At 40.5% G+C, this 17,147-nt stretch overlaps 2 protein-coding genes across 3 annotated transcripts in view; one reads left to right on the forward strand and one right to left on the reverse strand.

Moving 5' to 3' along the window:
- FBXO33 (F-box protein 33) overlaps window positions 1-13,350 on the reverse strand; it is a 34,570-nt gene extending 21,220 nt beyond the window's left edge. Inside the window, exon 1 of the mRNA XM_002824701.6 lies at window positions 12,446-13,350. Within this exon, the coding sequence (XP_002824747.2) occupies window positions 12,446-13,044 (599 nt within the window). The 5' untranslated portion in view covers window positions 13,045-13,350. The remainder of the gene's footprint in view (window positions 1-12,445) is intronic.
- The window catches only part of MIA2 (MIA SH3 domain ER export factor 2), a 247,692-nt gene that overhangs the window by 183,183 nt on the left and 47,362 nt on the right, over window positions 1-17,147 (forward strand). The gene's annotated exons all lie outside the window — the stretch shown is intronic.

The following is a 17,147-nucleotide window of genomic DNA, read 5'->3' on the forward strand; positions in this document are numbered from 1 at the left end:
ACTAAAGTACAGCGAGGTAGAGAACTGAGGTTTTAACTTCCACCAAGTGATGTTTCTTATAATTACAACAGGTGTTTGAATACAATGATTTTATTCAAGTGATAGGAAAAATTATAACTCACGTATTTCAGAGCAGTATAGAATGAACGTTTGCAAAAAACGCTTTTAGGTACTTATTTTTCAATTCAAAATGAAAATGTATTAAGTGATATGGAAAACAATAACTTTAAAAGTTAGAAAAACATAAAAAAAAAGACAACTCAAGAGCAGCTTTTAAATACATGGTGTTGAAATTAGATTATAAATCACATGGTAAAGCCAAGGAAACTGCATATAGCCTCCAGTTGGCTCATTATTGTTTCAGATAGTAAAGAGACTGAAAAGAACATCTAGGCAGCAATACTGGAACAGAACCTACTAGGCTGTGGTAATAAATAGATGTCTCATTTTGAGGCCAGGAGACTATACCAGTAATAAATAAGGGAACTGTGCTACATAATCCTTTTAATTAAGGTGAACTCAATAACCTGAGTTTAATTTATTTACTCATTCATTTATTTATTGTTGAATAGCAAGTGAACTAAAGAAATCAACAGGGTTATTTCCTGCAGAATGTCCACAAATAACACTTGCTTAAAAGACATGTAACAAAAAATACTGGAAAAATATTACAGTTGGCTAGAAAGTTTCTTCTTTCATCTTAATTCTTCAAATTAATGTACTTTGATTCCTATGGTAATATTGTTAGGATATAATCTATTTACTAGTCCCTATGTAAATCCTAAAATGTGTTGTGAAATATCACAAAGTCATAAACAGTGCTTGATAATCTTTCTAAAGCATGCAAAAGGCCATATACTATCATGAAAAGTGAATGAATTTCTTCTACTTAATTTTGTCCTTCTTTAACAGTATTTTTAAAAGTAATGAGTTCCAGATCTAGAGCTAAAGCACATCCTTAAGCACTTACAACTTAGAAACAGCCTACAGACTGCTCTCCTACTTTCTGCTTATTTAATTACTAAAATATGTATATTGTGTGCCAATGACATGAAAAGTTATGGTGGTTAAGTTCTAAATATCTGTGGGCTTATTAGATTTTTGGAGTAGGAATAAAGGTTTTAAAAATAAACTTGGTTTTAAAAATCAGATGATACCAAGGAATTACTGATAACTCTGTTATCAATGGTATTGTGGTTATACATAGAAATGTCCACAATTTTCAGACCTGCATACTTTAGTAAGGTAAAATGGCAATGATATCTGGGAATTGCTTTAAAATACTTCAGTGAAGAAGAAAGCGGCTGGGTGCTGGTGGCTCACGCCTGTAATCTCAGCACTTTGGGAGGCCGAGGTGGGCGGATCACGAGGTCAGGAGATTGAGATCATCCTGGCTAACACGGTGAAACCTCATCTCTACTAAAAATACAAAAAATTAGCCGGGCGTGGTGGCGGGCACCTGTAATCCCAGCCACTCGGGAGGCTGAGGCAGGAGAATGGCGTGAACCCAGGAGGCAGAGCTTGCAGTGAGCCGAGATTGCGCCACTGCACTCCAGCCTTGGGGACAGAGTGAAACTCTGTCTCAAAAAAAAAAAAAAAAAAAAAAAAGCAAGCAAGCCAATGTGGTAAAATCTTCAAAGTACTGAATCTGGGTGATGGTATTAATGGGGGTTCATGTGTCTAGTTTTTGTGTGTGTTAAAAATTTCACAAGTAAAATTAGAAAACAAGGCAGTCACTTCTCTAATTGTGGAACCCTAATAATTTCACTTAATTACTCTGTGCTTCAGTTCTACCATCTGTAAAATAGAAATAATACAGAAGCCTAACTCCTAGAGTTGCTGAATACTGCTGTTAATATAGGAAAGCTAGTTTAGGATTTTAGGGGATGTCAAGAACACATCCACTCCGCCCTCTGAAGCATGGCACTATGAACGGGCATTACCCAGCCCTGTGACCCTGGTGGTGACTCCTGTGGTCTATGTGTGGATTCTAATAGGACATCGGTATGAAGGTGGGTGGCTTGAGAAGGTGGCGTTAAGATCAAAGACTCTTACCTCAGGTGACTATGTTTCTTCTTTTCCTTGAACAAAAATTTTCCTTTTGAGGTTCTAAAAAGTAGGATTGATTTTTGAAGTTACCAGCAACAGCTGAATAACAAACCAGATTAAAAAGTAGCCCAACTCTGGCCCTTATTTCTTCCCTTTTTTTGTTCAACTTAAGGAGTATACGTGATGAGCATCTTCATGGAAAGACATATTTACCTTGGTCTAGTACCACAGGTGATTAGACCATTGATTTGGATGCAAGAGGAGGGAAAAATCAGCATGGGGAGTACCACTGGCTTCTTCCTTTCTGCTCAGTCCTACCACATATGGACTTCATATGAGTCCATAGCTCATATGAAGGTTAGATCTAGGCAAATTTCAGGGAGTAATGAGTTTATACGAAGCAGAAAAGTGAAAGAGAAAAAAGAAGAAAAATGAAAATTTCAGGTGACCATAGTAAGGAAGACCAGGAAGTTTCTGGGGGCAATTAAACAGACTAACCCAAATTTATATAACACGATATGAACAGAACACTGCTGTACAAGTGCTTGGTGGTAAACGAGTTAAACACCAAAGTAAGTTATGTTTTCAGATAATAAACTGTATCCAAACCCTAGCTATTTTTTTTGAGTACAAATCACACACACACACACACACGCACGAGTAAGAATAACCAAAAAGGGGAAAAATATTTTCAGATGTACTTAGGGAATAGCAATTAGAAGGGCATTGTAATGTTAGAACATCATATCTAACTCTTTGTACTTTATTCCACTTCTAGAAAACCTCCAGATAAAAATAAATACAGACCAGGCACAGTGGCTGACGCCTGTAATCGTAGCACTTTGCGAGGCTGAGGCAGGTGGATTGCCTGAGCTCAGGAGTTCGAGACCACCCTGGGCAACGTGGTGAAACCCCGTCTTTACTAAAAACACAAAAATTAGTCAGGCCTGGTGGTGTGTGCCTGTAGTCTCAGCTACTCGGGAGACTGAGGCAGGAGAATTGCTTGAAGCTGGGAGATGGAGGTTGCAGTGAGCCAATATTGTGCCACTGTGTTCCAGCCTGGGTGACAGAGCTAGACTCCATCTCCAATAAAATAATAAAACAAAAAACAAAATAAACAGAATCATACTACTCATCACTTCTGTTGCTCACGCCCTGGTCTAAGCCACCATTACTTCTTGCCTGGATTACTGCAACAATCTCCTAACTCTTCTCATTGCTTCCACCCTTGCCCTACTACAAGCTTTTCCCAACACAGTAGCCAGACTGATCCTTTTGAAATGTCAGATCACATCACTGTCTTTGCTCAAAACTCTCTGATGGCACCTCATCTAAGAGTAAAAGTCAAAGTCCTTACAAGAGCCTCACAAATGCCTACAGATTTCCTTATCACCTTCCTCCTTACCTGGCTGACTTCTTTGACATTTCATTGCTTTCCATGCTGTGTCTTTTTCTTTTTTCACCCTTCATAAGAATTTATTACTAGGTAGAGTGTAAAACAATAAAGCTTGTAAATGGTGACATAAGAGAATATCTTTTTGACTTTGCAGATTTTTTTCTAACAAAGTTTTTGTTTCAGCAGAACACAAAAATCTCTACCCATAAAGGAACAAAATGACAAATTGGAATTTTTTAAAATTAAGAACTTCTGAATATTAAAAAATGCTTAAGGCTGGATGCGGTGGCTCATGCCTGTAATCCCAGCACTTTGGGAAGCCAAGGCGGGTGGACCACAAGGTCAGGAGTTCGAGACCAGTCTGGCCAACATAGTGAAACCCCGTCTCTACTAAAAATACAAAAATTAGCTGGGTGTGGTGGCATGTGCCTGTAGTCCCAGCTACTAGGGAGGCTGGGGCAGGAAAATCACTTGAACCTGGGAAGTGGAGGTTGCAGTGAGCCAAGACCATACCACTGTACTCCAGCCTGAGTGACAGAGTGAGACTCCATCTCAAAAAAAAAAAAAAAAAAAGCTTTATATAATGAAAGGGAGAATTCTGTAACAACCAGAACTATCAAAGGACTCATTTAGGACACACAAAAAGTTATCAGAGAAATACAAATTAAAAGTACAATATAATACACTTGAATTAAAAACACTGACATTTGCTAACACGTTAGTAAGACTGTGGAAAAACTGGAACTCATATATATTACCGATGAGAGTATCAAACGGACAACCCATTTTGAAAAGCTTTTTGGTTATTTCTACTAAAGCTGAGCATATATATATGGTATGATCCAGAAATTTCATTCCTAGGTACAAGCTCAATATGAATGCCTACATTAATGCACTAAAAAGAAGTGCACAAATATGTATGTAGATAGCAGCAATGATTATTAAATACAAAAATTGGAAAAAATTCAAATGTCCATCAGCAATAGAATAGATAAATTACAGTCTATGCATCAATAAAAATCAATGAACAACTATTACGGTGAGGTCTCAGACATACAACATCGAGCAAAAGAGGTCAGATTCTAAAGATAACATACTGTATAATCTTGCTTATATGAAGTCCAAAAAGAGGTAAAACTAACCCACGGTGTTAAAAGTCAGGATAATGGTTACCTTTGAGGAAAGGGAGTGGTAACTGGTAGGGGGCACAAAGGGAACTTCTAGGGCTCTAGTACTGTTCTGTTTCTTTTCAAAAAATTAAAATAACTTTTATTTTAGAATCCGGGGGCACATGTACAGGTTTCTTACAAAGGTATATTGTGTAATGCTGAGGTCTGAGGTAAAAATGAATCCATCACCCAGGTAGTGAGCATAGTAGCCAACTCTTACCCTGCTGCCTCCCTCTCCACTCTTGTATTCCCCAGTGTCTATTGTTTCTATTTTTATAACTATGTGTACTCAATGTTTAGCTCCCACTTGTAAGTAAGAACATGCAGTATTTGGTTTTCTGTTTCTGTGTTAGCTTAGGATAACGGTTTTCACCATGCTGTCTCTAAAACATGCCAGTCGTACTTGCACTACAGAGCTACTCCACTTACTGCTACTTCTGTCTGGAATCACTTGCCCCAAAGAGACACCTGGCTTGCTCCCTCCCTACCTTCAAATACCACTTTAGCAGTTGAGACCCTCCTTAACTTCCCTATTTTAAATAGCAACACTCCTAAGTCCACCATTCCCATCTCCCTTCACTGCTTTACATTTCTTCGTAGCATATATTACCAACTGAGATACTATAATTTCACTTAATGTGTTTTCTGTCTTCTTTTCCATAAGAAAAAGCTCTATGATGGCAGGGCCTTTTGATTATTGCTATATCTCCAAATACTAAAACAGGGTCTGGCATTCAAAAATATTTGTTGAATAGTATATTTACCTTAGTTTATAAAAAAAATTAAAGTCTATTTAGCTACATCTCACACACCACAAATTTAGAGGGCAGACCAGTTTTCAGTTACATTATACATTAGGAATCCCTCTGAAACAACATATTTTCCCAGAAAACTAAAAATCCCATTCTCAATTATTTCTTTGACGTAGTAAATAGAACCAGTGGAAAATCGCAAAATGCAGCTACCTTATATTAGAGTTAATATAGCTAAGTCTAATTAGCTGTGGAAACAGAAAATAGAAACAGACAACTTAAGTATGTATGTTAAGGCTGGGCGCAGTGACTCAGGCCTGTAATTCCAGCGCTTTGGGAGGCCAAGGCAGGCAGATCATGAGGTCGGGAGATTGAGACCATCCTGGCCAATATGGTGAAACCCCGTCTCTACTAAAAATACAAAAATTAGCTGGGCGTGGTGGCGCATGCCTGTAATCCCAGCTACTTGGGAGGCTGAGGCAGGAGAATCGCTTCCACCTGGGAGTCAGAGGTGGCAGTGAGCCGAGATCATGCCACTGCACTCCAGCCTGGTGACAGAGACTCTGTCTCGAAAAAAAATGTTTATTAAAATTCCACTGAAATGAGATGTCTTGTTTTCTATACTGCACAAGAATTTCCTTATGAATTAAACAACCATCACAATTTTTTATTGTCTTATTATTATTCTCAGACTCCTGTTGGGACTGTTTAGCACAATTGTGACCCAGTGCTTGAGATTTCAGGCCTGATGACCTTGTTCTCTCTTCTGTGGGTCAGAATAGGGGAACTTCATCTATGGCAGTAAACTTTGGTAAGTTTCTTTTCATTCCAGAGGATCCAAAATTATTTCTTTGATTTAATACATAGGAACAATAGAAAAATGCAAAATGCAGCCACCTTAGAGTTATTACAGCTAAGAAGAATTAGTTATGGAAACATAAAAGAACATGGTTCTTTAAAAAGATGCTCTTAAAAACATTAAAATCTTTTCCAATGCCATAAAAGAGATCATGACATATAACTTTTTTCCTTTTGTAAATTAATAAAAGCTAAAATAATCCACCATCATTGCATGAAATCCTCTCTGGCTGCTTCTATTCTTCTTAGTCCACTTTCAGTATCATGTTTTAACATCCACATTATACTCTTTTAATAACATTATTTCCTTTCCTCACAAATGCTAATGAACGATCATAGCCAAATCAAACGAACACAAATAGTTTAGAGATGTGTTGTCCAGTAGAGTTTTCTTCTCTGGATGAAGTGTTCTATTCTATGTTGTACAATATAGCAGTCACTAGCCACATGTGACTATTGAGTGCTCGAAATGTGGCTGGTGGAACTAATGGGATCTTTTATTTTATTTATGTAAAATTTAAATAGCTATCTGTAGCTACTGGCTGCCATATTTGACAGTACAACATTAGAATCCAGAAATAAATAACCAGCCTACAACAGTATTCCTTATTAGCTTTGGGACCCGTTAACCAGCAGTTATTTCCCAGAACTTACAATTCCATCTAAGAATTACCATCCCCCAATCTAACCATCCCCAAATCCCAAAGGTTACACACAAAAGGTGTATTTAAATAAAACGAACACTTACGGTTGTTATTTAACATGCAATTTTTAAAAATTTTTTATTTATTTATTTTTTATTTTATTTTTTCATTTTTATTTATTTATTTTTTTAACATGCTATTAAAAGATAATTTTAACAGTAATAAGGACAAGAAAATCGAGTGAGAAAGAAATGATGAAAAAATATTCTTTTTTCCTTTTCTCTTACTACCCACATCCAACTGGTGAGTACTATTGGCTATACTTCTAAAATCCATCCACTTTTTTTCATCTCTCCTGCCTCCATCATAGTTCAAGCTACCATCATCTCTTGCTTAGATTACAGTAAAAGCTTCCCAACTTGTCTCCCTACTTTCTCTCTTGGTCCCTAAGTCGCTCATAAAATGGCCAGGGTGATTTTCTTAAAATGCAAATGATATCACATTATTCTTGTCCTTAAAATTTTTTTCAGTGACTTCTTCTATCCTTGGAAAATATTCCAAACTTCATTAAATAAACCTACCTAACCCCAATTCTTCCTTCTTCTACTTCTCAGAACTCATCATGGCATTATTTTCATCCTCACTTGCCATAGCCCTGTCACACTTTCTTTTCTATTGCTCGAACAGACCAAAAATTTGTCCGGCTCAAGACCTTAGCGCTTACTGTTTCTTGTGTGTGGAATGCTATCTGCTCAGATCTTCAGATGGGCAACACTTGTCATTCATGCTGCAGGTCAAATATCCTTCTCAGAAGAGGTTTTCCCTGACACTTTACCTAATGTTGCCACTTAGCGACTATTACATCCTTCTGTTTTATTTTCACAACCTGAAATAATCCTTCTTTCCTTTGTCTACTTGTTTCTGTCTTTCTTCCTCCTCTAGAATGACTCCGTGAGAACAGGAAGCGTGTCTTCCCTGCTTGGCACATAGTACGCTCTCAATAATTGGAGGAAAAAACCCTAGATTTTCTTTAACTATCATTTTAGCTCCTAAATAAATTGGTCAAGTTTGGTGAACTCTCCCAAGGCTGCCTCAGAACTAACAAATTAAAATGGAGATATTTAATCACTCCACTCAAAAGCTGTTTAACACCCTCATTTAACACAGTCAAAAAATTTTAACTTTTTTTTCCTTGAGTTTTACACCCTATTCCATCTATCAGTTGCCAATACAGCTGTGGAATAAAAAGTCCTAAAACTTCTCATAACAGCCTCCTTCTCAATAACTTTGAGGCTATCCCTAAGGAACCTCTTTGTCAGTTTTTAGGTAAGGAGTCGGCTGGGAATGCAGTGTCACAGGAAACTAATTCTTGAACAGGGCAGATTGGTCACAGGCCCAGTATATTTTAATATATTTTTTCTGTAAATGGGCTTTTTAAAGTAAATAATGATAACAAAGTAAGCTCTCAGAGATGAAACATTGTTATACATATTTATTATACTACCACAGGAGAAATATTTCAAGAAAAATAAGGCTAAAAATTGTTGGAGATAATACCTTCAAGGCATTTTCTACCATCTTAGGTAGTAATCTGAAATGTCCAGGGAATTTTTAACCCATTTTAAAATGCATTTTTAGGCAGGGTGCAGGGGATCACACCTGTAATCCCAGCACCTTGGGAGGCAGAAGTGGGAGAATCATATGAGGCCAGGTATTAGAGACCAGCCTGGGCAACACAGTGAGATCCTGTCTTTACACAAAATTAAAAAAAAAAAAAAATCAGCCAGGCATGGTGGTGCATGCCTGTAGTCCTAGCTACTAGGGAGGCTGGGGTGGGAGGATCATTTGAGCCCAGGAATTTGAGGCTGCAGTGAGCTATGATCACGATTGCTCTGAGCTATGATCATGATTGCTCCATCCTGAGTCACAGAGCAAGACTTAGTCTCAAAATATTTTTAAATGTCTTTATTATTGTTTCTTGGTAGGAAACAATACAAAGGTAAGATTCTCCTTTACTGTGCATGCCAAATCAACAAGACCCAAATCTAAGTATTATTAATAGATCCTTTTTAACTTACAGGGTATATAAGCAGACAGAGTCATGAAATGGTCAATCTACATACAAGCAGTTAGAGCTGTACCCAGAATTTTAAAAAGAAAATCAATCTTATACAAAATTTTTCTGGTCTGTTACAATATGCGTTCTTTTTTTAAAAATTTTTTTGAGATGGAGTCTAGCTCTGTCACCCAGGATGGAGTGCAGTAGCACGATCTCTACTCACTGCAACCTCTGCCTCCCGAGTTCAAGCGATTTTACTGCCTCAGCCTCCCGAGTAGCTGGGATTACAGGCATGCATTGCCACACTCGGCTAATTTTTGTATTTTTAAAAGAGATGGGGTTTTGCCATATTGACCAGGCTGGTCTCGAACTCCTGACCTCAAGTGATCCACCCGCCTCGGCCTCCCAGAAAGTGCTGTCATTACAGGTGTGAGCCACCACCCCTGGCCAACAATATGAATTCTTAACAACAAATAAAAAGTACTGCCCCTAACGGCATTTCACCCAAGAAAAGCTTACGTAAAACATTTATAGAGCCCATAAAAGCATAAACCAGATGAAGACAATGTGCCTATGGCTACTGTTCAGGTATTTTTAGTGACTGAGTCTATTACCTATTATCATAAGTCTTACCATGAGCTCTCCTTTTCCCTAAGGAGTCTGAAATACAGCATTTCAACAGGCAGGACCCAACCTGACAACTGGATTAAATGCTAAAAATGCATTTATATCTATTTGTTGTTTTGCACTTCTAGGTACAATTTCTTATAGAACGACTGCAGAAGAAATTCAGCCTATGTGACCTAAAATACAGTTGAATGAGTACTTACTGCCTTTCTGTTCTTAATATTCATGAAGAAGACAGGTATCCTACAGGTATCCTAGTGCCCTGTAGAGAAGGAATTTCTGAAACGTGAAGGACTGTGTGTTACCCTCAGAGAGGCACTTATGCACCTTCTTTATCCTTATTAGTTGTTCCTAAAACCTAAGATACAGGTATGGCAACTATAATCACTATGAGAATACATGTACATATATAACCCGGGAACCAAGCAAAACAAAATGCCAATTGTCCTCTCTGAAGATCAGCACCCTTGAAAAGTTCCCACAATTCAAGTTTATACTTTTAGTTATTTTCCTGAGGGACATGAAAATAACTGGAACAAAACAAAATAACAGTCTGAATTGTATGAACTGTATAAAGGAATTCAGCACAAAGCCTGGAAGAAGAATGCTTATGATCTGGTTTGATTCACACCCCCTCTTTTCTACTTATAGAATGGCAGAAATCATAAAGCAAAACCATTGTAAATTTAACTTGGAAATGTAAAGAGCAATGTCAAATGTCCCAAGTCTATAGTTTAAGTGATTATAGAAAGAAATAATAGGCTTTACCAGTCACTGATAAACAACGTGGTTTAAAACATTTTCAGATTTGTTAAAATTTAAAGGAAACTAGTCTTATTTATGGATTTAATATTCATATTAACTTTTCCAATATCACAGAGTATCTCGAAACACTTTCAACAATAAAGATGAGATTAACTTATTTCCAAAAACCCTTTGATGTATCATTAGTACAAACAACATGCAATTACACTACACTTTGAGACACACAGAATGAATACGCTACCAAAGCAGCATGACATGCAACACCACGCTAATAGTAGATGACAAGCAAACCTCAAAATTACGGATGACGGGTGTGATGTTTTTGCATAGAAGTGATAGCTGACCCAGAAGGGCAGGCATGGGTGGCCTTATAGAGAAGCAGATTGGGATGCTAATAAAAATTGTAGGGGCAAGGAAGAGAAGGACAGGAGAATTAAGCTACAAAGGAAAGATGTGAAATATCTCCATTTTGCCTGTATGTTATCCATTCATCCAACCAACCAGTTATTAAAATACTTAAAAGGAACCAGACACTTCTCAAGTCTTGTTCTAACTTGGGTCAAAGGCACATACAGTCTTTGGATGGTTGCATAAAAGTGCAATTTGATCTCAGTACAGAAAAATCTAATTGGTACTCACTCATTGAATTCACCCTCAAACTTGGTCTCATTAGTAAGTGCTCACTGACTGAAACTTTGCAACTTTTGGGTCAGTTGGTCCTCTAGCCATACATTCAACTCTGAGAAAGTCTCTAACCTAATCTGTTTTTAGCTTCAATGGCCTCTCCTGCCAGATAAAACCAAAGTAAGGAAATGGAATGCCTTGCGAAAAGCTGGGGAAACACACAGGCAACTGGAATAATGGAGCCATTTCCCAGATACAACTTGGAGCTATATACTTATCTCTTGACTTCTGGATTAAGACACAGATTAATGGCGCATACATATATAAAACCTTGTATCTATATATATCTCCTAGCATTAAACCAGGGACTGCTCTCAACCTTGTTCAACATAATGTTCAGTATATTTACTGCAAAAGGACACGTTTTTGGAGAAAAACAATGCCGTACAGCAATGTGCAAATCACTTGATCCTATAAAGGGTCAGTTTCCTTTCTATAAAACAGGGATATTAATCATTGCCCTGCCTCACAGTGTCACTGAGAGGCTCAAATAACACAGTGAATGTGAAACTGCTAAAGTATTTTTACTATGTAAGGTGCTCCTTTTGTGAACTTCTAAACTTTCTTCTAATAAGAGTTTTACTGTAAGGTTTTTTAGAATACATACAGAAGATCTAAATTAATAGGGTTTCGGAGGTAGCAATGGAGAAAAATGATGATTGCGAGGGATACTGGGTCAGAATATAAGGTGTTAGTTCCAGAATTACAGTGAAGTCCTGATGCAAAACCAGAACAGTTATGCGCTTACCCTTTGCAGACCCTGGCCAACTCCCTCGCTGCCCTCCCCCCTCCTCCGCCCGATTGTTACTTTTAGGTGAACTACTGGGGACAAGTTGAGTGTGGTGGTGTATGGGGAGGGACTTTCAACCCTGAAGATCAACTTCTTCCCCAATCCCTTTAACAAACACTCCTCCTTCTCTTCGGGCCTTGTTTATAGTTAGCCGAAACTATTTCTGGTAAGAAAATGGCTGTTACAAAATTTCTTTTAGGCAGCGTCCTATGAGTACCTACTCTTTCCCTCACCATGAACTATTTCTAACAGATTTAGAGTCAGAAAATCGTGTTATATGTATGTTTTGTTTCTTCCAAGGCTCACCCACAGGCCTCACTCTCCCAGTCTTAACTCTCCTATCTATAAAATGAAAAATGACAGCGCCTGTCAGCTCCATCCCACGGCCACCGAGAGGATGAATGAGTGCCCGGAAGGCGCCAGAAGTGGTGTCTGTTAAACACCCCGTCCACCACTGTTATAAAGTATCGTGATGAGTCCCGTTATGACTTTCCGCTCAAGGAAACCGCCTGGTTAGAACCAACACTCTCCGTCACTAAGGAAGGCAACGCTGAAGTTGGCCGGGCGCGTATTACGCACAGAATCTGTGTCGGGGTGCCGGGACGGAGCGACCCCCCGTTACCGGGCGGGGCGGGGCTGACAGCAAGCCTACCTGTTGTTCCGGATGCTGACCAGCACGCAAAGCACCAGCTCCAAGTAGGTGCGCAGCACTTCCAGCCAACGAGCTGAGAGCTGCAGGGCCTCGACTTCCTCCCCTCCAGTCCCGGTGTCCACGCCACCTCCGTCCCCTGGGCCACCGCCGCTCAGGTAGTTCTCCGCGGCGAATTCAACACGCAGCTCTCGCACGAACCAGCCGCACTTGCGCATGAGGAATTCCAGCCGAGGCTGCTCCGCGGGCGAGACGCGGAGGCAGATGCGGAGCTGAGGCCAGAGGGCCGGATAGAAGAGGCACTCACGCCAGTGCGAGCAGGAGGCCGAGGCCCGCAGCCGGTCGGGCGCCGGCAGAAAAGAGAAGATGTGCACGATCAGCTCGCTGGGCAGCGACGCAGCGCCCGCCGCCTGGCCGCACAGAGCCATCCGGCCCCGCCGCCGGCTGCCGGTTCCCGGCCGCCCCCGCAGTACCCGGAGCAGCCCCCGCAGCCGTCGCAGCTGCTGCAGCCGCAGCCGCCGCCACCGCGCCACCCGGGCGGCCCCGGCTCGGGTTCGAGCTCCCGGCGGTCGGGGCTGCAGCACTGACAAGAACAACAACATCAATGACAAGGAAGAAGGGGGCGGAACCGTCGTGGGTCTCGGCGGAACCAAGTAGAGCACAAGTTGTGGAGAGGGGGAAAGGCCTCTGCGGGCGTGGCCTGCCGGGAGCCAGCCTCTGTCCTCTCAAACTCTACTCACGTGCGTCCGAGGCCGGCACACTGAGTAACTGCACTGCTCTCGCTCGTAAAGTTCAGCGGCCCGGAAGCCTCAAGGCATACTGTAAGGAAAAGGCAGCTCTCCCTGCGCCGGTCGGCGGAGAGAGAGAAGTGGTAGGAGCTGAGTTTGACGTCGCCGCTGGTGGGAGGAGTCCGGCGCGCACCGGCGCGACTTCCGGAAGAGGGTAGCGCCCGATTGCCTGTAGGGACGGGAGACGAGGCACGTGATCTCTGACGCACGCAGGCCTCGGGGCGGGGCGGGGCTGGGCGGGGCTGGGCGGGGCGGGACTGGAACCCGCACTTGGCGCCTCTTACGCCTTACGGTGGCCGCTGCGCCCAGTCACATCTGTGAGTGGGTTAATTTTGGCGCTCGGTCGATGGAGGTGGCGGTACTCTGGATTAGTGCGAGAGGTCGTCACGCTTGTTTGTAAAACGTTTCTCAGTTTGGGCTGAGGACCCTGAGCCAAAGTGGAGGCATGCAGGGTCTTTCTCAGCCATCCCACCTGCCCAGAGTAGGGTTAAGAATTCCTGAGATTGCGCCGCTGAGAGGGAGCAGGCGGACCGGCGGGCTAACCCCGGCGGGCTAACCCCGGCGGGCTGTGCCGGGAGGGGCGGTGTGGGGCGTGGCGGAGGCCGCGAGTGGACCTGCCCCCTGGGTCCAACCAAGGAGGTGGACTTCCGCGCACTCCCTGGTGTGTGGGGAAGCAGTGAGGACAGCGTCACCGTTTGGATTCAGAGGGAGAGAAAAAAATTGGCAAATGGGTCTGAGATCCGCAGGTTGTTACCAGCCTCTTCTCCAGGGCTTGAGGAAGGGTCTCTGTTCCCAGTGCTGAGATTTAAGGCTCTCGTTGAAAAGTTCACAGTAATGACAGAGTTTTGATTTTTTTTTCTTCTTCTTCTTCTTTTTTTGTCTGGTACCCCTAACTTAGATTTTCTAAACCATGTCCCTAACTTCACCATAGCCTACTGCAAAGTAAACTCTGGTTGCAGAGTGGTGAAGTCAGAAAAGATTAAGTGACTTTATGTAATAATCGAGGGTTGCTTTAGGGAGGCTGCCTCTTTATGTAATAATTGAGGGTTGCTTTAGGGAGGCTGTGATTTTGGAACAGCCTCGTTCTTTTGTGGTAAACACCAAGACTTTTTTTTTTTTTTTGTGGTTTTAAAGAGCAGAGAATTTAATAGGCAAGAAAGAAGGAAGAAGGCTGAAGGAAGAAGCTCCCCCCCTGCAGAGACAGACGGAGGGGGCTCCCAAGCCGAAAGAGGAGACCCCCATTCTAGATGTTCTTAACCCTTTGAGGGCAAAGCTCTCCGTTTCTTAATTCCTTGCATATATCAGGTTGCCAACAACGTGATGTGGTTTATCAATTGTGATAGGTTACTTATCCGAGCCCCTGTTTGCAGGAGTTTTAGGTAATTATACCTTATTAATTTTAATGAACTCTTAGAGGGCGACCCTAGCCGTGGGTTCGGCAGGATGAAACACTACCCATTTACCAGTTTACACACATTTAGGTCGTTTCCAGTTATGAATAATGCTGTGAACATTCATGTGCAAGTCTTTGTGTGGACGTATGTTTTAATTTGTCTTGGGTAGATACCTAGGAATGAAAGTGATGGGTCGTAGGGTAGTTCTGTGTATAACTTTTTGAGAGACTGGGAAACTTTTTCCAAAGTGGCTGCATCATTTTTCATTCCCACCAGCAATGTGTGAGGGTTTCCAGTTCTCTGACTTTTTTTTTTAATATTCTAGAAATGCACTGTAATTTGAGATTGATATTTTTTTCTTAGCATTTTGCTAGCAATAAGCTACCTTCTTGGATATCATTAATAATTAGTCTTTAATTATTAGGAATGATTCCTGAGTAAAATGAAAATATGTCAGTCTGCCATAAATGAAATTCATTATTTTAGAATTTCAAACTTTCTTATTAAATGAAGTGTGGTAGGAATCCTGTTTTAACAACTGTAAGCTAAAGAATTAGCTGTGAATCTTGCCCAGTTTCAATAATAAATCAGTGAATTCCAATGGTTGCACAAAATTTATCTTATCAGGCCAGTATATCTACTATTAATTAAATGTATATTGAGTATGTATATTTAGCATGTTAAGTGAGTTAGATTTTTTTGACATATATTCTATACTGCTAAAATAAAATTGACTCATATAGGACAGAATGGAATTACATTTTGTGAAGTTATAAAATCTGAGCTATGATTCAGAGTGTGGGAGGAAGTACTGACGTTATGAAGCTCATAAGTACCTAGTAGTACTAAGCTCCAGGTTCCAAAAGTGGCATATTGTCACTATAGCAACCACCATGCTTACTTGGATTTGAAACCCAGGCAACGAGTGGTGGATAGGACTATAACATTAAGGTAGATATATGCTCTGATGGACTGGTATGCCTGCCTGTTGATAGTCAATGGTCTGTGCTGTTTTTCTTGTTATACTTATGGTTAATTCTTCTAGAGATAAATTAAGCACTTAATATTTTTATATTTCTCCTTTTCTAACATGCTAAGTTTAGTGTTTTTCCTAGTTAGGTAATTGGGATATTAAATATATCTTACTATAGCTTTCTTTCCATTTTTGCTTAAGTTTGGCAACTTTCTTTGGGTTAAATATAACTTTTATTATACTGAATCACTTGCAATTTTATAATAGAAAAAAGTAACCATGACAGATTTTATTTTAGCTGCATCATGAAACGATGTTCAAGGCTACCAATAAACATGAAAATTGCCTAAATTCTAATATGTCTTGAAAAAATACAGTTTTCTGAGTGATGCCTGGGTTTCAGACATTGTTGACAGGTAGAGGTGACATAATACCCTTCCAATTCTAGAGCCACAGGAGCCTCCTGGGACAATAGATCTGGGGACCTCATTCCTGTCACCCTTGTCTGGTGGGTTGAAGTGTTTCCTAGTGGAATCATATTACAGTAAAAAGAAATGAGGGATTGAAGGGAATTCATCTTTAGAGGGGGAAGTCTGTGTTGGTGAGCTAGATGACAGAGGACTGGGTCATTGGTTTGTCAGTTTAGATGTGGCATGTCGCTGATATCACAACTTTTTCTAACCAAGCCGCTCATGAGTTGATTGTGCAAGACCTCTCTCCATAAAGCAGGGATCGATAGTTCATATATCAAAGGAATCAGATACATGTAGTGAGAGAAGAATTGGGTACTGTGCAATATAGGGAGATGGAAAGATTGTGTCTTACAGGAGGATGCTTTTCACAAGTGGGAAAGTGGGCTCTGTGTTTCCAGATTTCCTAGTTTTTCAAAAATAACTAAAATCCTCATTTTTAAAAAGGTTAAACCTTCAGATTGCCAATTTATTTACATTAAAAATATTCTGTGGGCATAACAAAACCAGATTTAGTCTTCAGGGCACCAGATTTCAAATTCTTTACCAAAGCTCTCAAAACTGTGGGCCAAGGCCATATTTTGTCTCTGTAGCTTAGGCCTACTAGCTAATCCCCGCATTTTAAGTCCACTTCCAGAGCTATTTTTTTTTCCTATCCATCCCATTTAGTGAAAATGAATTAAAAAGGTTTAACTTGAATGCCTCTTTTATTGCATTACTGATTTCTTCCCTTTTATTTAAGAGGATGGGTGTTTTCGGAGGTACCCTTTATTGCTTAAGTACATATTAAAAACTCAGTGTTATGTTTAACACAGCTGATTCAACCAATAAAATTCCTTGACTTCTAGTTAAAATGAGTAATTGACTAATGATCCTCTTTGGAAGTTGTGCAGCTTAGATTATAGGCAGGATCCCACAATGGGGCTCACAGGACTGTTACTTAAGAGGCACAGTCTCCAAAGTAGTCATTTTAATTGGGTTCCTTTGGTTGTTTAACCTAACTAGCTTAAGCACTGAGAGGATTTTCTTTCCTCCTTCCCTCTGGCCCTCTTCCTCCTCTTCCTGGAGTTTTGAGGACAT

The sequence above is a fragment of the Pongo abelii genome, chromosome 15 (assembly GCF_028885655.2).
Source record: "Pongo abelii isolate AG06213 chromosome 15, NHGRI_mPonAbe1-v2.0_pri, whole genome shotgun sequence".
NCBI classification, from domain to species: Eukaryota; Metazoa; Chordata; class Mammalia; order Primates; family Hominidae; genus Pongo; species Pongo abelii.